General features: G+C 47.1%; 1 protein-coding gene across 4 annotated transcripts in view; it reads left to right on the forward strand.

The window, feature by feature from the left end:
- MATN2 (matrilin 2) overlaps positions 1-23,315 on the forward strand; it is a 169,139-nt gene that overhangs the window by 122,941 nt on the left and 22,883 nt on the right. For 2 of the 4 annotated variants that reach the window (XM_015145762.3, XM_015145763.3), the window contains exons 7-10: positions 3,863-3,985; positions 12,686-12,808; positions 16,425-16,547; positions 16,799-16,921. In XM_015145762.3, the coding sequence (XP_015001248.3) occupies positions 3,863-3,985; positions 12,686-12,808; positions 16,425-16,547; positions 16,799-16,921 (492 nt within the window). The remainder of the gene's footprint in view (positions 1-3,862; positions 3,986-12,685; positions 12,809-16,424; positions 16,548-16,798; positions 16,922-23,315) is intronic. The other 2 variants (XM_015145764.3, XM_077943891.1) reach the window with 1 other exon arrangement.

Consider the following 23,315-nt stretch of genomic DNA (forward strand, 5'->3'; position numbering starts at 1 on the left):
GTTATAATCACATAGTGAAATACTACTCTGCAATAAAAAGGAACAAACTATTGACACACATATGAATATGGACGAATCTCAAAATAATTATGCTGAATGAAAGAAACCAGACCAAAAAGAATACATACTATATGATTACACTTATTTAAAATTCCTCAGGGAGATAAGAAGATAAAAATAAAATTCTAGAAAATGCAAACTGATTTATCTGGATAGAAGATAAATGGTTATTTGGGACTGGAGAGAGTAGGGAAGAATAATTAGAAAGGGGCAGGAGGAAAGTTTTGAGAGTAATGCATATGCTTATTATTTTGATTGTGGCGATGGTTTCATGGCAGGTTACATATGCAAATGCATCAGATTGTTTTTCTTGAGTATGTGCAGTTTGGTTTTTGTCCATTATACCTCATAAAAACTAAAAACAAGTAGAAGAGACTGTATTATTCCAAAATTGCTATGCCATAAAACACAGAGAGAGGCTGTGGAAATGTTCTGGCCCATCACTATCCAGTGGGACACTCTGGTGGATGGAATGCTCTGTTTGCATCAGACAATACAGTAGTCAGGAGCCATATGTGGCCATTGAGCACTTGAGATACAGCCAGTGCAACCCAGCAACTGAATTTTTGTTTCTTTTTTTGTTGTTGTTGTTGTTAGAGACAGGCTCTTGCTTTGTTGCCCAGGCTGGAGTGCAGTGGTACAGTCATAGCTCATAGCTCACTGCAATCACCAACTCCTGGGCTCATAAGATCCTCTGGCCTCAGCCTCCCTTGTAACTGGGACTATAGGCAGGTGCCACCATGCTCAGCTAACTTAAAAAAATTCTTTTTTTGCCGGATGCAGTGGCTCATGCCTGTAATCCTAGCACTTTGGGAGGCTGAGGCGGGTGGATTGCCTGAGTTCAGGAGTTCGAGAACAGCCTGGGCAACACAGTGAAACCCTGTCTCTACTAAATTACAAAAAATTAGCCGGGTGTGGTGGCGTGCGCCTGTAGTCCCAGCTACTCAGGAGGCTGAGGCAGGAGAATTGCTTGAACCCGGGAGGCAGAGGTTGCAGTGAGTTGAGATTGTGGCACTGCACTCCATCCTGGGCAACAGAGCAAGACTGCATCTCAAAAAAAAAAAAAATTCTTTTTTAGAAATGGGGTCTTGCTGTGTTGCTCAGGCTGGTCTCAAATTTCTGGGTTCAAGCAATCCTCCAGCCTCAGCTTCACAAAGCGCTGGGATTACAAGCATGAGCCACCACCCCAGCTGAATTTTTATTGTTATTTCATTTTAATCAATTTTAATTTAAATAGACATATTAGGCAGCATGGTTCTAGATTAAGGGAGACTAAGCAGATACGAAAACAAAATACAGTCTCTGACTCTAGACTAGATCCTGTACTGGAAGGTGAAAAATGCTCTGATGAACATAATTAAGTCAACTGACAAGATTAGAATATGGATGGTAGATTAAATGTAAGTATTGTATCAATGTAAACTTATGAAATTTATAACCATACTGCAGTTATATAAGAGAATATCCCTCCTCTTAGGAAACACAGACTGTTTTTAAGGGAAAGGACCAGAATGTATATGATGTACCCTTACATAGGTCAGAGAGATGACCAAGTAATCACAAGAATGGGGTAAAATGTTAACGAAGGTGAATCTGGGTAAAGAGTATAGAAGTGTTTCTTGTACTATTTTTATGTTTATAACTTTTTGTAAGCTTGAAATTGTTTTAAAAGGGAAAGATTTTTTAAATGCTTTTATATATGACTATGGTATTGCAATTATATTGTTTATAAAGACTCCCAGTGTTTTAAAGCTACATTATGAAGCATTTATGGACAAAACAATACAATGTCTGGGCCAGGTGTGGTGGCTCACTCCTGTAATCCCAGCACTTTGGAAGTCTGAGGCAGGTGGATCACGAAGTCAGGAGTTCTAGACTAGCCTGGCCAGATGGTGAAACACCATCTCCACTAAAATTACAAAAATTAGCTGGGCGTGGTGGCAGGCGCCTGTAATCCCAGCTACTTGGGAGGCTGAGGCAGTAGGATTGCCTGAACCCAGGCGGCAGAGGTTGCAATGAGCCAAGATTACGCCACTGCACTCCAGCCTGGGTGTTAGAGTGAGACTCCATCTCAAAAAAAAAAAAAAAGAAAATTAGTCAGGCATGGTGGCACACACCAGTAACTCCAGCTACTCGGGAAGCTGAAGCAAGAGAATTGCTTGAACCCGGGCGGCGGAGGTTGCAGTGAGCCTAGACTGCACCATTGCACGTCAGCCTGGGCAACAGAGTGAGACTCTGTCTCAAAACAAATAATAATAATAATAATAATAATAATAACAATATAATGTCTGGGGTTTGCTTCAAAGTAATGTGGGATCTTACTATAGAGAGTTGGAACGTAGTTGAAAGCAGAGCAGCCATAGATTGATTCTCCTGAAGCTGGGTGATATGTACATGGATTTATTATACTACTCAGTCCATTTTTGAAATTGGACATGATTGTATATTTTGCTTAACGTTTCCATAAGTTTAAATTGGGAAAAATTGGCATCTTACTCAACATTTTTTCCTTTCAAGAATATTGTATATCTTTCCCTTACTCAGTTTGTTTCCTCTGGTATGGATTGGGAACTCTCATTTATACCAAATTATTTATTAGGAAGATTATTTATGCAGTTCAAATGTTCCTTAAAATAATAAAAACCCTCATCAAAACAAAGACTCCTTTTAAGATTCCATCAGTGGTCATTTATTTCAAGCAATTTTAAACAATGTGTTCAAGTTCCACTATGGGAAAATACTGTGCTCAAATTCTGCAATAAAAGTTTATTTCCATATTTAAAAATACTTATACAAAAAATACAAAAAAAAGAAATAAAAAATAAAGAACAAAAACAAAAAAATACACAAGTAAAATTTCATTATGACAAATTTCATAAAATACTTTTTTAAAAAAATATTTTGGTCTAAATTAGTGTATCCCTAGAGGTCACATTCTCTGTGAATCTTGAGGTAAAGATCCTGTTTATGTGCAGCCGAGCCCAGTAAAGTAACCAGGAGGTGTTTCGAACTCAGAGTATTTATTCTTTTCACTCCTAGGCCTTATTTTTCCCAGGATATGAGTTTGTGTCTTATTGTTTGGCTCACTGTTTGATGGGTATAAGTGGTTTGGAGTTTGGCTTTGGGAACGTTTAATTGTTTTAATTGCTTAAATTCAGTAAAACACTCAGCTAAACCATTCTCAGCCTACAGTCTGGCAAATACCCCATTTTCATTTTAGTGGCTCCTACATGAATCAAGACAAGGACAGCATGTTCACAAATTTGTTGGTTGCATAAACGTTTTTTAATATGTCAGGAAGTTTGTCTTTGCCTAGCAGAAGAGTCCAGGTATAATAACAATAATAATAATAGAAGAAGAAGGAGGAAGAGGAGGAGGAGGAGGAGGAGGAAGAGGAGGAGGAGGAGGAGGAGGGAAGGAAGGAAGGAAGGAAGGAAGGAAGGAAGGAAGGAAGGAAGGAAGGAAGAGAGAAAGAGGAAGGAAGGAAGGAGGGAAAGAAGAGGAGGAGGGAGGGAGGGGGGAAGGGAGGGAGGAGGGGGAAGGGAAAGAGGGGGGAGAAGGGGGAGGAGGGGAAGGAGGGAAGAGGAGAAGAAGGAGAAGGAAAGAAGGAGAAGAAGTTTCTCTTAGGAGAGGCCGTATCTCTAAACATGGAAGTAGCTTTATTAGGAGACCCCTTCATAGTGTGACTCTGTGAGGTGTGGGATTTTACCTGTTTAGGAAAATGAAGACTGGAAATCCCTGGTTTTCATATGGTAGCTGTATTGATTGGTTTGCCATTCTTGTGATTTTTCCTTCTTGCCAGAGATAGACTACTGTGCCTCATCTAATCACGGATGTCAGCATGAGTGTGTTAACACAGATGATTCCTATTCCTGCCGCTGCCTGAAAGGCTTTACCCTGAATCCAGATAAGAAAACCTGCAGAAGTAAGTTACAGTGGGAGCTGGAGAAGGGCTTGTTCTGCTAAATGCTCCTCTAGTTAGTTTTCCTTTCCGTGCAAATCTTAAGCAAGATGTACTTGTATTCAGCATTGTTTCTATTAACATTATTCTGCTGTTTACTTTACTTTTTCACTAGATCCTATTATGTGGATTATTTTTGGATATTGAATAGGTCTGGTCATTAGATTCAATTAGCCAAGTGGGGACCCAAGCTGAAGCTCCCACCTATGTGAAATGCAGGTGCACTCTCCCTCCCCCTTATTCCCGTAGCATTGCGATCTTGGAAAAAGAAAAGAATGGGCCCAGAGATGAGAGGTAGAAGGAGCTGGTTTCTTCTAGTCCTACAAGATAAGACACTTGATGGATGCTAAGAGGGAGGACATTGCAGCTTTATTCTCTTTGATAGGAAAGAAGAAAAATGAGTCTCTAGGACATCCCAGCAGGATTCAAGGGGTACAGGGTGTCAGCGGGATGATATTGAGGATGTGCTGAGTGCCTCAAATGCCTGTCATCTGGCACATCAAGGGGCATGATTGGGGATCTGAGCACAGGCCCCAGAGGGCACCTGTTTAAGACAAACCATTCCTGAGAGACTGCTAGAATGGACAGCCCACAAGGACAGAGGCGATTATCTTTTTCTCACTGCTGAATTCTCAAAAGCTCAAAGAGTACTTGGCATTCACAGATGTGCACAATGTTTGCTGAATGGGAATGAGTAAGTGAATCTTTCTACGATGTATCATCCTGGAGAAATTGTGGGTATTTTTTTTTTTTTAAATTCATCAATCTTCTTAGAAAGATAGCCTTCTTTAGGCGTGCAAGTTGTGGATTTTTTTTTCAGGAAATCTTTCCCTAGTCAGTCCACACTTATGCACACTGAATTGTTTGGGGTCTGCTGACAATGTCATTCATAGAACTCTCTGGAGCGTCCATTGAGGGATGTAATTTTCTGTATGCTCCTTCACCCATTTCTTCCTGATGGTGTGTACAGCAGTGTTCAGCATGGCAAGACTGTGTTTTCAAAGGTTTCACGTATATCTTTTTGAAAAGCACCATGAGCTGTTTAACTGAATCCAGATGAGTCACATTCTGCTCATAGCACAGATTAACTTTTATACTCATTCTAGCAAGTGTTAAACTGTGTATAGTGGCAGATGGTTGCAAATCCCGGATTTTGAAACGGAGCCTCTCTTATAAAACTATTCCCACTGCCTTGTGAGGGTACAAACCCTGGACACATTCAAGCATTAAATGAAAATTTTAATGGAGAGCATTCAGATGTGAAAACAATTAGATAAGCTATTTTCCATAAGACCACACATGCCTGCAATAGGTCAGAGGGCCAACTTTTCTGGTCTGGCCACTCTGTGCTATTTACACCTTTTGCTAGGAGTGGGTGTGTGAGGGACTGACTGCGCCCAGGGGAAGTCACTCCCAGGTGGACTCACATTTGCAGACCCAAAGCTCTTCTGTGGGTGGTGATTCGATCTGGTTCAGCTCAGATGCTCAGTGCAAGCTTCCTCATGTGTTACTAATGGAGGGGGAAAAAGGAAACAAGTCAGGCTTGGGGCTATGGACGGAGGACATTTTCTTGACGTTCTGCATCTCTTACCAATTGTCTGAGTCCCTCGACTTCTGCTACTCCCTCCACACCCTTCCTGGAGAGGCACTTGGAATAAGAGGAGGTCCAGTGCAACGCAGGTATGCATGGGAAGAAGAAGATTGAGAATGGAAGGGCGAGTAGAGAGGGAGTGACCATTTGGGAGTGGTCTGAGTGCTACAGATTGGTCCCCAGGTGGGCCTGTTTGCAAGCTAGCTGTGGCCCAGACCAGAGTCCCTAATGCTCATCCATGTATATTCAGTGGGTATAGCACCTCTTTAGCCAGGCACCCTACTTTTTCATCCAAGAAAAACGAAATTTGTTCCTAAAGGCTCGTGTCCTCATCAGCCCTCACCCAGTGTCCTGCCTCATCGTTACATTTTCCATTGTCTTTGCTGTGAACCCAACCCTGACTCCTGAGGTCAGCCTGCAGGAGCCGCCCCTGACTTCATGCTTGCACTCAGTCCATTAGGGCAAGACAGCTGTAAACGGAAGCGAGTGCTCACTGTCTCTCTGGAGCATTATGTGGATGAGGGAAGCCAAGAAATTGGGCTTAAAAATCTGGAGTCCGTTATTAGAAGCCTGAGGTCTCTTGAGTGATCTGAGCATTACAAATCTGCAGCCCAGGGTACAGCCGTTTACATTTAATAGTAGGTTGATGGATGTGGGCAATTTTCAAATCTAATATGAAATCTGTTTTTAAAGGAATTTGATGTCATCCAAATTAAACTGGGGGAAAAAAGATCAAGGCAGAATCCTACTGAAGAAAAGACTCTTGGCCAGGATTTGTTCTTGCTCCTCATCTGGGCACAATTTCTCCTCCTGGAGAGTGCTGTCATCAGTTTACAGCATGAATTATTAAGGCAACAGTGCAAAGCACAGAAACTGTGATTGCCCTTCCTGCCCAGGTAGAGCCCTAGGGCCAAATCAGATGTGGTTCATCCCCTGTGCTGGACTCCAGGATCCCTGATTCTGGTACCATGATGAGTACTCTCAAGAATCAGTGTGAAGCCCACGGGTTTGACTGAGCCAAGAGACGTGACGTCCAGGCTTGGCAATGTCACTCATATTGGTTATGTGTCCCTGAGCAGCTACTTTCTACTTCTCAGGACCTGGATTTCCTAAACTGTAGGAACAGGACTTCCTGCCTTAACACCCTGTTGCCTCTCCAGTTTTTTGGAAACTTACTATCTGTGCACTCTGTTGGTATCAAAATGTACTGCCTGGGGATCTTTCATGGTTTCAGTCTTACCTCCTCAGGCCTCCAACTCTTTCACAAGTCAGCACTCAGAAAGATCGTTTGATTTGTTTGCTGACAGTCCTGTCATCTGACCGCACAGAGCTTTAGTGGACACTTTGGGCCTTACCAGATTAAGTTGTGTCCCTCCTGACCTGTGGGTGCCACATCAGAGCACCTATCATGGTACCAGATACAGGATGCACAGTAGGTCCTCAATAAATATTTAGTGAATGAATAAGTGAGTGAGTGAATATCTAAGAAGCACACACATGAGGAAATATGACAAAAGGGTGGTGAGAAGGCAAAGAGTCACCGTTAAACCTCTGCTAAAAAGAACCATTTGGAGAGGTTTTTTTTGTTTTTGTTTTTGTTTTTGTTTTTTTCAGACACAATCTCCTTCTATTGCCCAGGCTGGAGTGCAGTGGAGCAGTCTTGGCTCACTACAACCTCTGTCTCCCAGGCTCGGGTAATTGTGTCACTTTGGCCTCCCGAGTAGCTGGGACTACAGGCGTGCACCATCATGCCTGACTAGTTTTTGTATTTTTAGTAGAGATGGGGTTTCACCATGTTGTCCAGGCTGGTCTCAAACTCCTGGACTCAAGTGATCCACCCACCTCAGTCTCCCAAAGTGCTGGGATTACAGGCCTGAGCCACCACACCCAGCCAAAAAGGGTGGTATTTGAATTGCTGTGAGCCAGATTGCTGGGTGATAACCTCTTTAAGAATCTAAATGTTTTTCAGTTGAATTGCCTCATGTGTAAATCATTCTTTAAAAAAAAAAATTTTGCTTGAAACATTGTTTACTAATTTATTTTAATTTTTTAAAAATGTTTTTCTTTTTATATTTTTATTATATGTGCTGCCGAAGTGAGCACTCCTTTTTATATTTTTAAAATTGATACAATGCAGTTGTACATCTTTTTGGCATTTATTTTTAAAAAATTGACAAAAATGGTATACTTTTATTGTGTACAATATGTTGTTTTGAAATATGTAAATATAAATTTTTCTTAAAGACAACATTGGCTTTTTTATTGTGGCAAAATATATATAACATAAAATGTACCATTTTAACCATTTTTAAGTACATAGTCCAGTGGTATTAAGCACATGCACATTACTGTGTAACCATCACCACCTTCAATCTTCAGAACTTCTTCATCATCCCAAACTAAAACTCTATACCCATTAAACAGTAATTCCCCAGCTCCTCCTCCTCCATCTCCTGGCAGCCACCGATCTACTTTTTGTCTATGAATTTGACTTTTCTAGGTGCGTCATATAAGTGGAATCATAGAATGTTTGTCCTTTTGTAACCAGCTTATATAGCTTGACATAATGTCTTCAAGGTTCATTCAGTTGTAGGACGTGTCAGAATTTCCTTCCTTTTTAAGGCTGAATAAGATTCCATTGTATCTATACATCGTCCTTTGTTTATCCACTCGTCCTGTGACAGACCCCTGGGTTGCTTCCACCTGTTGGCTTTTGTTGATTAATACAGCTGTGAACTTGGATGTGTATACCCAGAAGTGGAATTGCTAGATCATATGGTTAATTCTAGATTTAATTTTTTGAGGAACCGCCATGCTGTTTTCCACAGTGGCTGAATGCCGGGTTTTAAAGAGAGAGTTGACTAAAGATCATTTCCCCTTTCCCTGATGGTGTAATGGAGTGATTCCTACAGGCCCCAGACTGCGGGCCTTCATGTTCTGTGTTTGTCTGTCTGTCTGTGGCTGGTGTTTCATCTCATTTTTCTCCATCGAAGCTCTTGGCTTGTTTCCTGGCACTCAGTTATGGCCTGCACAGGTGAGGCTGCTGCTGAGTCAGGTAGGTGAATGGAAACTTTACACAGCTAACAATATCTTGCCTCTCCTCACATGGGAGTGGGTTCTAGAGAGAGAGCGCCAAGGGTCAGTGACACAGCAAGGTGGTGTCTCTTCTTCTAGGCCATCCATGCGTGTTGTAGCCTTCTCCCCATGCACTCTGTCTGCAGCCATTCTGCTCATACTCTGGGCGTGAAGCAAGCTCCAGCCACCAGTCACCTGGGAGGGCACCTCACAGATTCTTTTTTTTTTTTTTAATCTTTTTTTAAGGTGGAATCTCGCTCTATCACCCAGGCTGGAGTACGATGGTGTGATCTTGGCTCACTGCAACCTCCATCTCCTGGGTTCAAGTGATCCTCTCACCTCTGCTTCCTGAGTAGCTGGGACTACGGATGTGTACCACCATACCTGGCTGATTTTTGTATTGTTAATAGAGGCGGGATTTCACCATGTTGGCCAGGCAGGTCTGGAACTCCTGACCTCAAGTGATCCACACCTTGGCCTCCCAAAGTGCTGGGATTACAGGCGTGAGCCACCATGTCCAGCCGGATCCTTTAATAGACCCTTTGAGAGGTCCCTCAGGTCTGGGTCCCACTCACATCTCCATTTTTACTAGCAGTGGGTCTTGATCAAGTTATTAACCTCACTATACCTCAATTTCTCAGCTTTGAAATATGAATAATAATCACACATATCTTGCAGGGTCAAATGAAGTTATGTTTGTAAAGTGGTTGGCACAGCATCTGGCATTTAGCAGGTGTTTAACAAATGGCAGCAGCTATGATTATCATTACTAAAGTTACTATCAAATTGCCACTAATAGTGAGAAAAATACAGATGGCATGGTCCCTGCTTGTGAAACTCAGTCTAGTGAAAGAAACAGACTTTGAACCATCACAGATACAAAATATACTACGTGGCCGGGCACGGTGGCTCAAGCCTGTAATCCCAGCACTTTGGGAGGCCGAGGCGGGCGGATCACAAGGTCAGGAGATCGAGACCACAGTGAAACCCCGTCTCTACTAAAAATACAAAAAAATTAGCCGGGCGCGGTGGCGGGCGCCTGTAGTCCCAGCTACAGGAGGCTGAGGCAGGAGAATAGCGGGAACCCGGGAGGCGGAGCTTGCAGTGAGCCGAGATCGCGCCACTGCACTCCAGCCTGGGCAACAGCGTGAGACTCCGTCTCAAAAAAAAAAAAAAAAAAAAAAAAAAAAAAAAATATATATATATATATATATATATACTACGTAACCATTGTGATGAATGCTATGAAAGAGAGGTCCTGTAGAAAGAACTGACTTCATTTGGGAGGTCACAAAGGATGACCAAATGACGCTGAGCTGACTGTGAAGGAAGGTAGAGGTTAGCCAGTGCAGCGAGGAGCCACTGAGGCAAGAGGGTAATGTGTCATATCTTCAAGTGATTTGTGGATGTGAACTTCGTCAAATAACTTTTGGGCAGATACATGGTAAGAATAAAATGTATTCATTACTTTGTGATTTCAGATCATTTTCCCTGTATCAGTTATAGTGTTTTTTGTTCACACAGAACAGGAAATCCAATTAATGGTGTCTTAAGGACATTTATTTTGTACCTAACAAGTCCAAAGGTGGTTGGTCCTTTGGATGGCTCAGTGACTCAGTGATGTCATCAAGAATCCAGACTCTTTCTTTCTATTCTGGCAAAGCATGTTGCATTTTCATCTTCATCCTTGTCACCTCTTGGTTACAAGATGGTTGCTGCAGCTCCCAGCATCATATCCTTACACTAGTAGATTCAAAGGCAGAAAGGACAGAGGACAGACAAAAGCGTTTCTCTTCATACACCTTTTTTTTTTTTTTTTTTGAGACAGAGTCTCAGGCTGGAGTGCAGTGGCACAATCTCGGCTCATAGCAGCCTCTGCCTCCTGGGATCAAGCGATTCTCGTGCCTCAGCCTCCCAAGTAGCGGGATTGCAGGCGCGTGCCCCCATGCCCAGCTAATTTTGTTTTTGTTTGTTTGTTTTTAGTAGAGGTGGGGTTTCACCATGTTAGCCAGGCTGGTCTCGAACTCCTGACCTCAAGTGATCTGCCCACCTTGGCCTTCCAATGTGCTGGGATTACAGGCACAAGCCACTGCTCCTGGCCACCTTTGTCTTTTCAGGAAGAAAAATTTTTCTTGAAGGCCCCCAGTAAACTTCTTTTGTTTCATTGGTCAGAACTAGGGCATATTCTCACCCCTTGACCAATAACTGACAAAGAAGAACATGGTTGCCACGCTGGCTCAGACCAGCCATGACTCATGCTTGGGGGTCATGGGGTAATGGTTATTGGCAAGACAACCAACAGTGTCTGCCACATCCCCAGAGAAAGAACAATGCTGTGCAGTTAAACTGATCCAGCCCATCCAATGAGGTCGGTGGTGACCTTTTCCCGCAACGCCAGTCTCATAAAGGCTCTCCACAAGCTCATTTTGTGTCCTTTTCCAGTTCTCCGTCTCCCCTGGAGCCTGCTATGTATGGGGTCTTACGGCTTTAGCATTTTCTACCAGGAAAGGAATTGCTTATTTGCTGGTTATGACAGTTTCCATCTGCTGGCAGAAACACAGCATGGATAGAGCGACCTTACCATAGGACAGAATTGCAATAGTCTGGGGCAGCATCAGAGATGCGCCTCCTCCAGTCCCATGATAGGATGCCAGCGTGATCTCAACAGACAAAGGTGAAGCATTTGGACCCTTCTTCATGAAACTACCAACTCCTGCCTCCCTAAATAACTGGATATTTTGCAAGATCACCATTTGTTTATTCTGCCTCGTGCCATCCAATGTCACTATCAGATGTCACTGTAGACAGAACTCTCTACATGCTTTGAGCCCTAGTGATCAGGTTAATTTGAGAGAGAGACGATTTTCTTAGTTTTTCTATCTTTCTTGGAAGGAGGTAGGCTGGGGAGTGTGGCCCTCACCCCAGCTCTCAGCTCTTTGGCCATTGACTCAGTTCAGCTCAGCTCAACTGAGCCTTGGCTTGCTCTTTGGCCATCAAAGAGGGAAAATGCTAGAGAATCCACAGGTATACTTCAGGTGCCAGGCTCTCTTTTAAGCAAGCTCCGGGAGAGCAGGAGCTGTTTTCTCTGCATCCTATAGCTCACCTGGTTTCCTGAAGATTTAGTGTAGTTTGCCTGCCTTTCCACCTCTACTGCAAAGTCTTCTTCAAGACATAACTCTGGCCTTGTCACCTCCACCAAAATCCTCACCTCCAGTCACCCGTTTAGAGCCTTCACTGATCCATCCTGGGGCTTGCAAAGCCCACACGACCAGCCATGCTCAGGTGGGCCAGCTCCCTCTGCCTCCCAGCCTCATCTCTCTCCCATGCTCCAGCCATACTCAGCTCCTCACAACTCCCCAGGCATGCCTCTCGCCCTCATCCCCGGGCATTTGCGTTCACTCTCCCCTCATCCCAGGGCGTTCACGTTCACTGTCCCCTCGTCCCGGGGCGTTCACGTTCACGGTCCCCTCGTCCCTGGGCGTTCGCGTTCACGGTCCCCTCGTCCCCGGGCGTTCACGTTCACTGTCCCCTCGTCCCCAAGCACTTGTGTTTTTTGTCCCCTCACCCTCAGGCGTTTGTGTTTGCTATCCTTGAGTCCTCACATTCTCCTTCCTGTGGAGCTCCCTTACTTATGGAACTCCTCCTCCTCCCTGGGGCCTCCAGTTGGCCTCATCTCTTCTTGGAAGACCCTCTCACCCCAGGACTCACTGAGGCCCCTGCTCTGTGCTCTGCATTGTCTTACAGTTGCTGTCCTTGCCTGACTCCTCACCAGAGCCTGAATCCCTTGAGGCAAGGCCTCCATCTTAGTCGTCATTAAATCCCTGCATCTAGCTCAAGGCCTGGCACTTGGTTGGCAGATGCATGATCTGTCCCAGCTCACCTCAGCAGGTGGCACCCACCAGCCCTCTCCATGGGGGTTTGTGGAAGCCCAGAGCGGCTGCTGTCAGCCCTGGGAGAAGCCCAGAGTCTGAAGGAGGGTCTGCCCTTCTTCCCCTCAGGGATCAACTACTGTGCACTGAACAAACCAGGCTGTGAGCACGAGTGCGTCAACACGGAGGAGAGCTACTACTGCCGCTGCCGCCGTGGCTACACTCTGGACCCCAACGGCAAAACCTGCAGCCGTGAGTGTACCCTAGGGGTGGGGGGGCTGATGGAGGGTGGGGTCCACTCACACGTGCTGGCGGGCTCACTAGCAACCAGTCATTTCTGGAGCCCCTGGGGTTTCCTGATGGTCCATCAGGTTCATCATCCATAGAATGTGACTATTAATACTATCGGCCTACCCAACTTGGGTTTCAAGGATTAAAAGAATTAATAGGAATAGGCGGGCATTGTGGCTCACGCTGTAATCCCAGCACTTTGGGAAGCTGAGGCGGGCGGATCACCTGAGGTCAGGAATTCAAGACCAGCCTGGCCAACATGGTGAAACCCCATATCTACTAAAAATACAAAAAATTAGCTGGGTGTGGTGGCGGGCACCTGTAATCCCAGCTACTCGGGAGGCTGAGGCAGGAGAATTGCTTGAACCTAGGAGACAGAGGTTGCAGTCAGCTGAGATTGCACCATTGCACTCCAGACTAGGCAACAAGAGCAAAACTTTATCCCAAAAAAAACCAAAAAACAAAAAACAAAAAAAACGCGTAAAATACTTAGAACAGTGCTGCTAGGCATAAGCACTCATTAAATGTTAACTAATATTAGTATTTGCTGTTGAGCGCATTTATTAGGTCAGACAGGCCTAATTTCAAATCCAACCTCTCCCACCTACTAGATGTGTGTGACCTTGGGCAATTTATTTAACTTCTCCATGCTTTGATTTCCCATCTATGACAAAAAGCAAAACTAATAGTCATATTGTTCCTGCAGGGTTTTTATAGGGAGAAATCGGGGCCATTTCGATACGTTAGCCTGGTGCCTGACACAGGGTAAACTTCCAATCAAGGGGAACAGTTGTGGAGCCTGTGAGAGTGCCAGTGCCTGGCGCCACACTGGGACAAGAGGCCGGAGGGGACAGACCTTGGAAAGCAATGGGCTACAGAGGCTGACCTGAAGGCAGAATCAAGAAACATGGGATTTTCTGAGAAGGCTTGTCTTAATTTTCTTGTGTCAGAGCCACAACAAAGCTCCACTGGGTGATGTAAATGTATGGGAACTTGCAGGCTCTGCCAGCTGGGCAGCTCCATGGTTTTTTATGAGGTACCGTCTCCACAAGTCCTGGCCAGCAGGGTGGGAGCGCCTGAGTGTGGCGATGGACCCTATGCCCTTGGCATGCGGGAGAGGGCCCCACCTCCATGACATAGCCTATGCAGAAGGGGCCCTTTGTGTGCCTTTCCACTCAGCAAGCTCCACATCTGCTCCCCTTTGGAGACAGAGATAGATTGTGAATAAGGACAATGCAGCTGTTGAGCACTGGGCTCCACATGGCCGGCAGGGAGGTTTCCCAGATGAAATAAGAGGTCCAGGGCAGTCCTCAGGAAAGCGGGCCCCTCCAGTGTCCAGAGAGAACAAAGTGCCTCGGTAAAGGCTTTCTAAGGACTGATCTCGGAGGCCAAAGGGCTTTTGAACTGGAAAGTTAGTACCAAAGTCAGTGCCTGCTGTGTGTTGCCTCTGCATGTCTGTGAGTCCTCATGAGAGGCCGGCGGGGAGCGGGTCTCCCATTCGACGGGAGATGCCCTGGTGACCATGGATCTGTGTGTGTCCTGTTTCCTGGAGTGTAAGGTCTGCCTGCTGATGGCCCTGGCAGTTTTCCCAGGGCAGGTGGTCTTGACCTGACTGAGCCCACACAGATCACCAGGGACATGGCCTGACTGCCCCTCCCAGCATGCTTCTGGGGGCCAGAAGAGTTCTAAGGACGGACCACAAGAGATCCGGACCTTCCCTTCTCTCTAGGATCTAGTCAACTCAAAGTACAAACCAAGCCATTTCTGTCTCGCAGTTCTTAGAGAAAGCCATGGGCTTCTGCTTTCCCTGAGGGATCAGGGAGCCCAGGCCATGAAGACAGCAAGTGCTTCTGAGGCACTCACTCTGCAGGCAATGCCCTGAGCATCCTCCATCCATAAACTCCCTGCATCCTCACAGCCGCCCTACTAGGCACCCACATTCTTGTCCCCATTTAAACCACAAGGGGAAACTGTGACACAAAGAGATTAAGTCACTGTCCTAGGGTCCTGTGACTAGCAAATGGCAACATCGGGATGTGAACACAGGCGTGTATCTCCCAAGATCCAGCAAGTGTTTGCAGGAGGTACATCCACCAGTGGAATGTTCCAGAAGGCACTGGTCCCAGGCTCTGTGGGAGTCAAGAGGCCCACTTGGCAGTCCTGCACAAGGCCGCCAGTGTCTGTCCAGTCTCTGGAGGTGCATTTTCTCCATCAGGGAAACCGGGGAGGCAGCCTGCAGGGCTGTTAGTGGGAGCCGTCCACCACAGCTGTGTGTTCATTAGCCTTCGGCGCTTGCTGCCCGGAGGACCAGCTGTGCAGCATTCGGATGCCAGGATGGGCCACACATGCAGGCCCAGGCTTTGGTTTGTTTTTTTAATCCGGATGTCCTGATGATGGGGGTAAAACAACGAAATTGATTTCATTGAGAATGACAATTCTTTTTCATTTTCAATTAGAAACGAAATGGTGGCCGGGCGCGGTGGCTCAAGCCTGTAATCCCAGCACTTTGGGAGGCCAAGACGGGCGGATCACGAGGCCAGGAGATCGAGAGACGATCCCGGCTAACACGGTGAAACCCCGTCTCTACTAAAAAATACAAAAAAACTAGCAGGGCGAGGTGGCGGGCACCTGTAGTCCCAGCTACTCGGGAGGCTGAGGCAGGAGAACGGCGTAAACCCGGGAGGCGGAGCTTGCAGTGAGCTGAGATCCGGCCACTGCACTCCAGCCTGGGTGACAGAGCAAGACTCCGTCTCAAAAAAAAAAAAAAAAAAAAAAAGAAACGAAATGGTACAACTAATTCTTAGCACTACTTGATAATAATAATGTGTTCATTAAGTGGTTGCCGTATGCCAGCTACTGTTCTGAGCGCTTTATGTGAATCAATTCCTCTTATTCTCACCCTGTTCCTATAAGAAAGCAACCATCAACATCCACATTCACAAATCAGGAAACGATGGCAAAGAGGCCGTGGGACTGCCCAGCATCCATAGCTAAGAAGTGGCAGAGGTGTGATTTGAATCTAGGTAGTTTGATGCCAGAACCCGCACTCTAAGCACTACTCTATCAGCTGTGTGGCTTTGACCTTGACCTTCCTGAGCCTCACTTTCCTCTCTGTGAAATGGGAATTGCACCTGCTCTCAGAGGTGCCCTGAGGCTGTGGATTCTGTGCACCATGGCCCTGGCAGAGTACTGCTGTCATCAATACCAGGGACAGCATTTCCCAGCCGTTGGGGTTGTATGCTTTACTCTTTAAACAAAGAAATGGGAAAGAAGGCTGGGCGTGGTGCCAGGCACCTGTAACCCCAGCTAGTGACTCTGGAGGCTGGGGCAGGACAATCACTTGAACCCAGGAGGCGGAGGTTGCAGTGAGCTGAGATCTCGCCACTGCACTCCAGCCTGGGTGAAAAGGGAAAGAAAACCAACAAGCCAGGCTGATTTTCTAGAGGGGCCAGGGGTGTGGGGTAGAATGACACCTTCCCCGTGGCTCATTATGCCTCCGGTTTTGTTTTTCAATCTTGGTTGCTGGTGGGGTGTTGCCCCCTCGGCTCCTCTATGCTTTCACATGTGTGAAATGCAGGAGTGGACCACTGTGCACAGCAGGACCATGGCTGTGAGCAGCTGTGTCTGAACACGGAGGAGTCCTTCGTCTGCCAGTGCTCAGAAGGCTTCCTCATCAACGAGGACCTCAAGACCTGCTCCCGTGAGTCCCTGCACGCTCCTCTCATAGGGGAAGGTTTGCACCAGGAGTGAAACCTATGTGATTGCAGAAGGCACAGGTTGTACGTGGGCACTCCTCCCCTGCCCCTTGCTCTGCTCCGGGAGATGGTGGGGATGTCCACTGGGACTGCATGCCTTCGAGGGAGGGTGGGGTGGGCATGATGGTCACTTGATCCCATCACCGTCGCCCAGAGGTCTCACTGATAAAGGGCTGCCTGGCTTTTGGTTTTGCAGGGGTGGATTACTGCCTGCTGAGTGACCATGGTTGTGAATACTCCTGCGTCAACGTGGACAGATCCTTTGCCTGTCAGTGTCCTGAGGGACACGTGCTCCGCAGCGATGGGAAGACGTGTGCAAGTAAGTGTCTGAAGGACAAGCGGGACCTACACAGGTGTTCCGTGGGTGCGGGTGTGGGCGCGCTACCGACGTGTATATGTGCCTGTGTGTCCTGTCTCCAGGCTTTGCTGGGCCCGAATGAATGTGTGTGACGGCATCTCTTAGCCATTGAGCCTTGGTGGCTACTCCACCCCTCCCCTCAAACTGCCTTCCCCTATGCCCTGAAGTGGCTTTTTGCTGTTTCCATAGCCCACCTCCCTGTCATTCCGAAGCTGGACAGAGCCCTAGTCCTCAGCTCTCTCTCTGCTCTACCCCCAGCCGTCTAGTATGGCACATGAATAATCATGTGGACCCCTCGCTGACTGCTGGCTGCGTGCTGAGCACTGGGCTAAGCACACATGCTGTTGCATTCAGGGGACAGATGAGGGAAAAACTGTAGCTCGGATTAAGTAAAGAGCCTAAGGTCACCCGCTAGTAAGTGGTGGGTTCAGACTCTGCTGGGTGTGATTCCAAAGTCAGTCCTGGGAGAAGAGGATGCTCCTGAGAAACGCTTTGCTCTGCTTTCTGATCCCGGTGATCTCACAGCACATGGTAAGGCTGGCAGTGATGGGTCCTGGGTACACATTTCCTTGCAGCTGGTCCCAACCTCTGTCTCCATTAATTAAAAAAAAAAAAAAAAAAATGCTCCCAGACCTCCTTCTCTCCTTCACTGAAGAATGCTGGTGTGTTTGCTGCCCTGCAATTCTGTTTCTAAGTGGACCAAGATAAAGAATTGAAACATAGTCATTTTGAGAGAAGGGATCAGAAATGGAAGAAAAGGACCACAATGTATCTTCCCCAGCCTGCTGGTCTTTCTGGTTATAGGGCCAAGTTCCCTGACCACTGGTACAATTGTAGGCACAACCTAATTTATCCACCTTTTTATATCATCCATTCATCTAGGCAGATGAGCTGGCTGCACAGCTGGGCGTGCCTCTCTATGCTGCCTGTGAGAAAATATTTCCAGTTTGGGACAGATCCTTGAATCTCAGCAAATGGGTTATCCATGTTATAGCTTTCGGTGGCTCCCCGCCCAGCTGCCTCCCCGACTGCTTCTGCAGCCAGCTCAGGGAGGGATTGGGCACAGGGGATGCAGAAAGAGGGTGGGTGTGTTGAATTGCATCGACATTGACAGCATGCCAAAGCCAGATGTAAGGGGTTTGTTGGTTTGTTTAATTCTCCATCATTTTAGATTATTCTGAGAATAAGAGGAGTCCTTCTTCTGTCTACCTCGTTCCTGTGATAATCAAGAATGGACTATAAGATGGTTATAGGACCCTAAGAAATTCTCATGAGTCCTTCTAAACAAATGCAGCCCCATCTCCTTTGAATCATGTGCCCCTTCCTCTCCCCTGCCCAGGTCCACACCTGGATTATGACTTGGCCACTTTTAAGTGTTGCCCATGTTCTCATTTAATGTGGGTTTCTAACCAATGGCACAGAGGAACCATCTACATGAGTAAATGTTCAACAATGCAATGAATAGTGAATTTTGTTATTTATATATGGTTGTGTCTAGATGAGGACTTGTGAGATAATCAGATAAGTTAGAATTGTCCTCAGGAACTGCACATGAGAGATGCATTTAACCCACCAGCTGATACATATGTGTTGAGCTATTCCTCTAATTGAAGACTTTCTGCCTGCCCCAGAATGATTCATTCTGACTGTCCTGTCCTGTAATAATGGGCTAGGTTTTCAGTGTGGCCACAGCTAACTGGGGGTTGGGATGTATGTTCCCCGGCTCTACTCGAGATGACAAAGAGCCAGACGGCATGACTGTACCTTTTTGGTAAAGCCTGCGTGGGGGCAGCCAGGCCTGGCTCAGCAGATAAGAGTGTTCTTGGCTCTTTATAGAGACAGCCTCTACTTAGAGCTTTGATAGCAAGTGGTCTTAAGAATGTGTCACTCATCTTCTGGAAAGTTCTCTAAAGCGTGGAGGGTTTCCAGGGGCCCTGGGATGAAATGGGCACTGCTGTCCCCCTTACCCCTTCAGGCACCTTGGGTTCTCTGGCCTCTGGAGTGATGTCCCCTCCCTTCCTCCAGTCCCCTGACCCCAAGCTCTGCTTTCCCAGATTCTCCCAGAGGCCTTTTTGCCTCTGGTGGTTAGATGCACAGACTCAGGGTGTTGGGGGGAGAGGATGAGGCGATCTCTTTTACCAGCTTCAGCTGAGAGGACTTCTTCCCTCTCTAGACAGTTCCCTGAGATTGACCTTGTGCAAGGGGATCCCAGCACCAAGAAAGACTCCACAGGCCTGATGTGCATGGACTACACTGGCCACTGGCCTGCGAGCTCCTGGAGGTTGGAGGTCAGAGGCCAACATGAAATGACTGGGAGTGTGAATGGACAGAGGCCACCCCACAGCCCCTGGCACAGGGTCCGCTCTCCACTTGATAACCCTCAGTGGCTTTCCACTGTCTCCTAGAATAAATTTCCATTACACTCCTTGATTTGGCAGAGTGAAGAACCCCCTCTTCCACTTCTTTAGCCTTGCCCTGGGCCCTCCCTGAAGCCTCCTCCTGTTCTTCAGTCAAAGTGGCAAGTCCCCTCTTCTCTGAACAGGCCTGGTGCCTTCCAGCCCATCCCAATGTCACCCCCATGGGCAACCTCCTCCCCTACCTGATGGGCTGTCCTCTCCTCCTCCCATCCCAGACTCTGCTGGGGCCTCTCTTCAGAGCTCTCCTGCCTGGCGTCATCCTGGGGTTCTCTGTGCACAGGTCTGAGAAACAGTGTGGCAGAGCAAAAACCGTACTAAACTGGAAGTCCAAAGACTGGGTTTAAATCATGTCGCTTCTACTCTGGGCAAGGGAATTGGCCCTCTCGGGGTCTGAGTGCTCATCTCTAAACTAAGAATGGTCATTTGCTGCCTTTCAAGGCCACTGTGTGGTTCGGGAAGACTGCTGTTGCAGTGCTATGTGAACTTGTGAACTGCCGTGACCCCTAAGGGATTCCTCTTCTTGTCTACCCTCCTCAGCATCAGAACCCCCTGCACTGAGGAGACTCAGAAGGTAACTCCTGGCATTGCTGCCTGGAGACACATCTCCCAGGGCCATGCCTGCTCTCCTTGGAGGGGCCCCAGAGATGTACAACTCTGGAAGGGGCCTGGACTCTTTCCAAGGGCTGTCCTATGAGGGACCCTCCCTTCTGCAAGCGGAGGACACCAACAGGGATCAGAGCCATCAGCCTAGGGCACTGGGGCATCTCTGCTGGTGATACTCCCAGTCCAACTACTACAGACAGATCTGCGAGGGCCTGCTAGGCTGAGGCAGCTCTAGGCAAGGCTAGGGGAGTGTCTTAGTCTACTCAGGCTCCCATCACAAAATATCATAGACTGAATGTTTTTTCTTAACCACAGAAATTTATTTCTCACAGTTCTGGAGGCTGGAAGTCCAGGATCCAGGTGCTGGCATGGCTGGGTTCTGGTGAGGGCCCTCTTCCTAGTTTGCAGACAGCCAGCACCCCACTGTGTCCTCATATTGCATGAGTTGTAGGGAGAGAGAGCAAAGAGTACAGGCAAGTTCTCTAGTGTCTCGTCTTATTATAAGAACACTAATCCTATCAGGTCAGGATCCTGCCCTCACAACCCCATCTAAACCTAATGACCTCCCAAAGACTCCACCTCCACATACCCTCACATCAGGGCTAATATCAGATGTGAATTTTGGGGGAAACAGTCTGTAGCAGGGAGTAGGGGGAGGAGACCACCCTCACTGTCAGGTATTTATATTACAGGCTTGATGCAACAGAAGGAAGGTAGAGATTTTCCCTTATTTTGTGGGAAACAGACACATGGAGGAAAACGATGCCTCCAAGCTGGCCCTGGTGGGGGAGTCAGTGGCAGAGCCAGGACCAGAGCCGAGTCCCCTGATTTCAGGATCTTTTGCCCAGTGTGAGATGCCCTGGAAAAGCACATCTCAGTTCAGCTGCTTCTTGGTTTGTCTGAGAAAAAGCCTATATTAAGTTAGCAAAGGATTGGCTGCTCCTAGTTTTATTACGAGAAAAGCCAGGAAGCAGTGTAATTCTATCTGTCGGCTTCTGGTTACTGTCTTGGCAGATGGCCGCTGTGGCTTTCCATCTCTGGGGTTGGGGTTAACAGCGTCTTACGTGGAGCCCCAGACGCAGGATTGCTGTCTGTCATCACGGCAGAGGTGCAAGTCCACAGAACACGTTGCCCCACAGTTGCTGCGCCACAGACATATGTGACTCACCTGTGTCAGCGTGCAGAGCTGCTAGACGTGGACCCTAAAGACCTGTGCTACATCCTAAAACTTCTCATCATCCTGAGCACACACTGCAGAATCCATTCACGATGAGGGTTTAATTAAAAACGTAGGCCTGGGTCCTTATGTGTAAAAGGAGGAGAATCCTTCTTTGAGAGGAAGAATGTTTTCTTCCTCCCTCTTGAGATTTCTCATACGTCCTCCCACCTATTTCACTTAAGTGATGGCTCCTAATGGAGTCTGTCTTTGCTCTCCTCTCTGGGTTTGAATCTAGGTACTTCCTTAAGCACTTGGTTCCTTTACCCTTGTTCTCTACGAATATTTACTGTGTACCTGCAGTGTGCGGGGTGCTGGGGATCTCTGGGGTTGATGCAGATTCCGTTTGTGCCCTGACAGTGTTTAAAGCTTCTTAGGGAAGAAGGATAGCAGAGACAGCGTCCATTCCATGGGGTGAGAGTGGTGATGTGGGAAGGAGGGGGCCGCGGGAGCCTCCCCTAGTCTAGAGAAAGAGATGTTTAATCAGACACCCAGAGAGCGAGCACAGTGAGCCAGCCAAAGATGGAGGGGAAATGCTTTCCTAGGGGCCAGAGAGCAAACTGCAGGAAGTTCCGTGCTCTGAGTATGGAGTACTGAGTGCAAGAGGGAGGCGGGTGAGAGACAAGGCTGGGGACGCCGGCTGGACACACATTACCCACCTACAGCCTGCAGAGTTACGAGAGACTTCCTGGCAGGCATCTCTTGAGAAAATGATTTTTGTCTAGTTTGTCTTCTGAGAATCTGCCAGGCTGCCTCAGCACACCCTTTTAACCTAGGATGATCCGTGGATGTGCAGCTGGACCAGGGACACGGAGGTAACAGGTTTGAATATAGTCCCATCTCTGCCCCCAGGACAGCTAAGACCAGTCACCTCTGAAGGTTCAGGGACATTGGGAAAGTCACTTCCCCTCTGACCGTCAGTTTTCTCATCTCTAATGAAGGGGTTGGACTAGTTCATATCCAATAAGTTGAACTTCCAGCCCCCAAACAAGGATATTGCCTGGCTCAGATAAGTGTTCCGTAAACACTTGCTGAATGAATGAACTTACTGTGGTGCCCACCATCGTCTCCCAGGCTGAAGACACCCGGTGGTAGTGAGTCAGGGTGGTGGCTCTCTTTGCCTGATAGGGGACCACTGAAGCATTTTCCTATAGGGGAATATCTTTGCCCTAAGGAGAAACTGACTCCAAGTTGGTTTCCAGACTTGGTGGATAGAAAGCTAGTGCCTATGGTCAGGAGGTTAACTATCGTCCGACTTTGGCATTCTCTAATTTCCCATCCGTGGTTCTTTGAATTTATAAGTGGCCCAGAACATCCCTGCAGGGCAGAAACTGGACATTTTGCTGAAGAAATATGAGTCGTGCATTTTGCAAGGGGGTGTGTGGGAGAGAGTGGGAAGCCTAGCTGGCCACAAACATCTACACACCCCATGGGTTCTTATTTAAAACATCTGCACAAAACCCCTGTGAGGTGGATCTAATTACCCTCAATTTTCAGAATAGAAAACTGAGGAAATGTTTCCTTTTGTTCAACAGGATTTCCTAGGGGTCTGTTAGGTGCCAGGCATTATGGCCACTGCCAACATCTCACCTCTGATGATTCGTTGAAATCATTTATGGGGCTTGGAAAAAGTCTAAAGACCCAGGCAGCATCCCAGAAACCCTGAATCAGAAACAGAAACAGAGACTGTCTTACATTGTTGGTGACGGTAGAGATTGAAATAATCTCTTTGGAGGGTGATTTGGAAATATTTATCTGCCTTTAAATATTCATACCCTTTACCTAGGCAATTCTGCTTCTGGATGTATAACTTTCAGGTATGCCTTCACATTGTACATAAAACTATATGCACAAGAATATCCATTGCAGATAAGTTGTGGTGGCTCATGCCTGTAATCGCAGCACTTTGGGAGACGGAAGCAGGAGGATCACTTGAGGCCAGAAACTTAAGACCAGCCTGGGCAACATAGTGGGACCCCGTCTCTACAAAAAATATGAAAATTAGCTAAGCATGGTGGCATGTACCTGTAGTCCCAGCTACTCAGGAGGCTAAGGTGAGAGGATCACATGAGCCCAAGAGCCAAGGCTGCAGTGAACCGCAATGACACCACTGCACTCC

The sequence above is a fragment of the Macaca mulatta genome, chromosome 8 (genome assembly GCF_049350105.2).
Source record: "Macaca mulatta isolate MMU2019108-1 chromosome 8, T2T-MMU8v2.0, whole genome shotgun sequence".
NCBI classification, from domain to species: Eukaryota; Metazoa; Chordata; class Mammalia; order Primates; family Cercopithecidae; genus Macaca; species Macaca mulatta.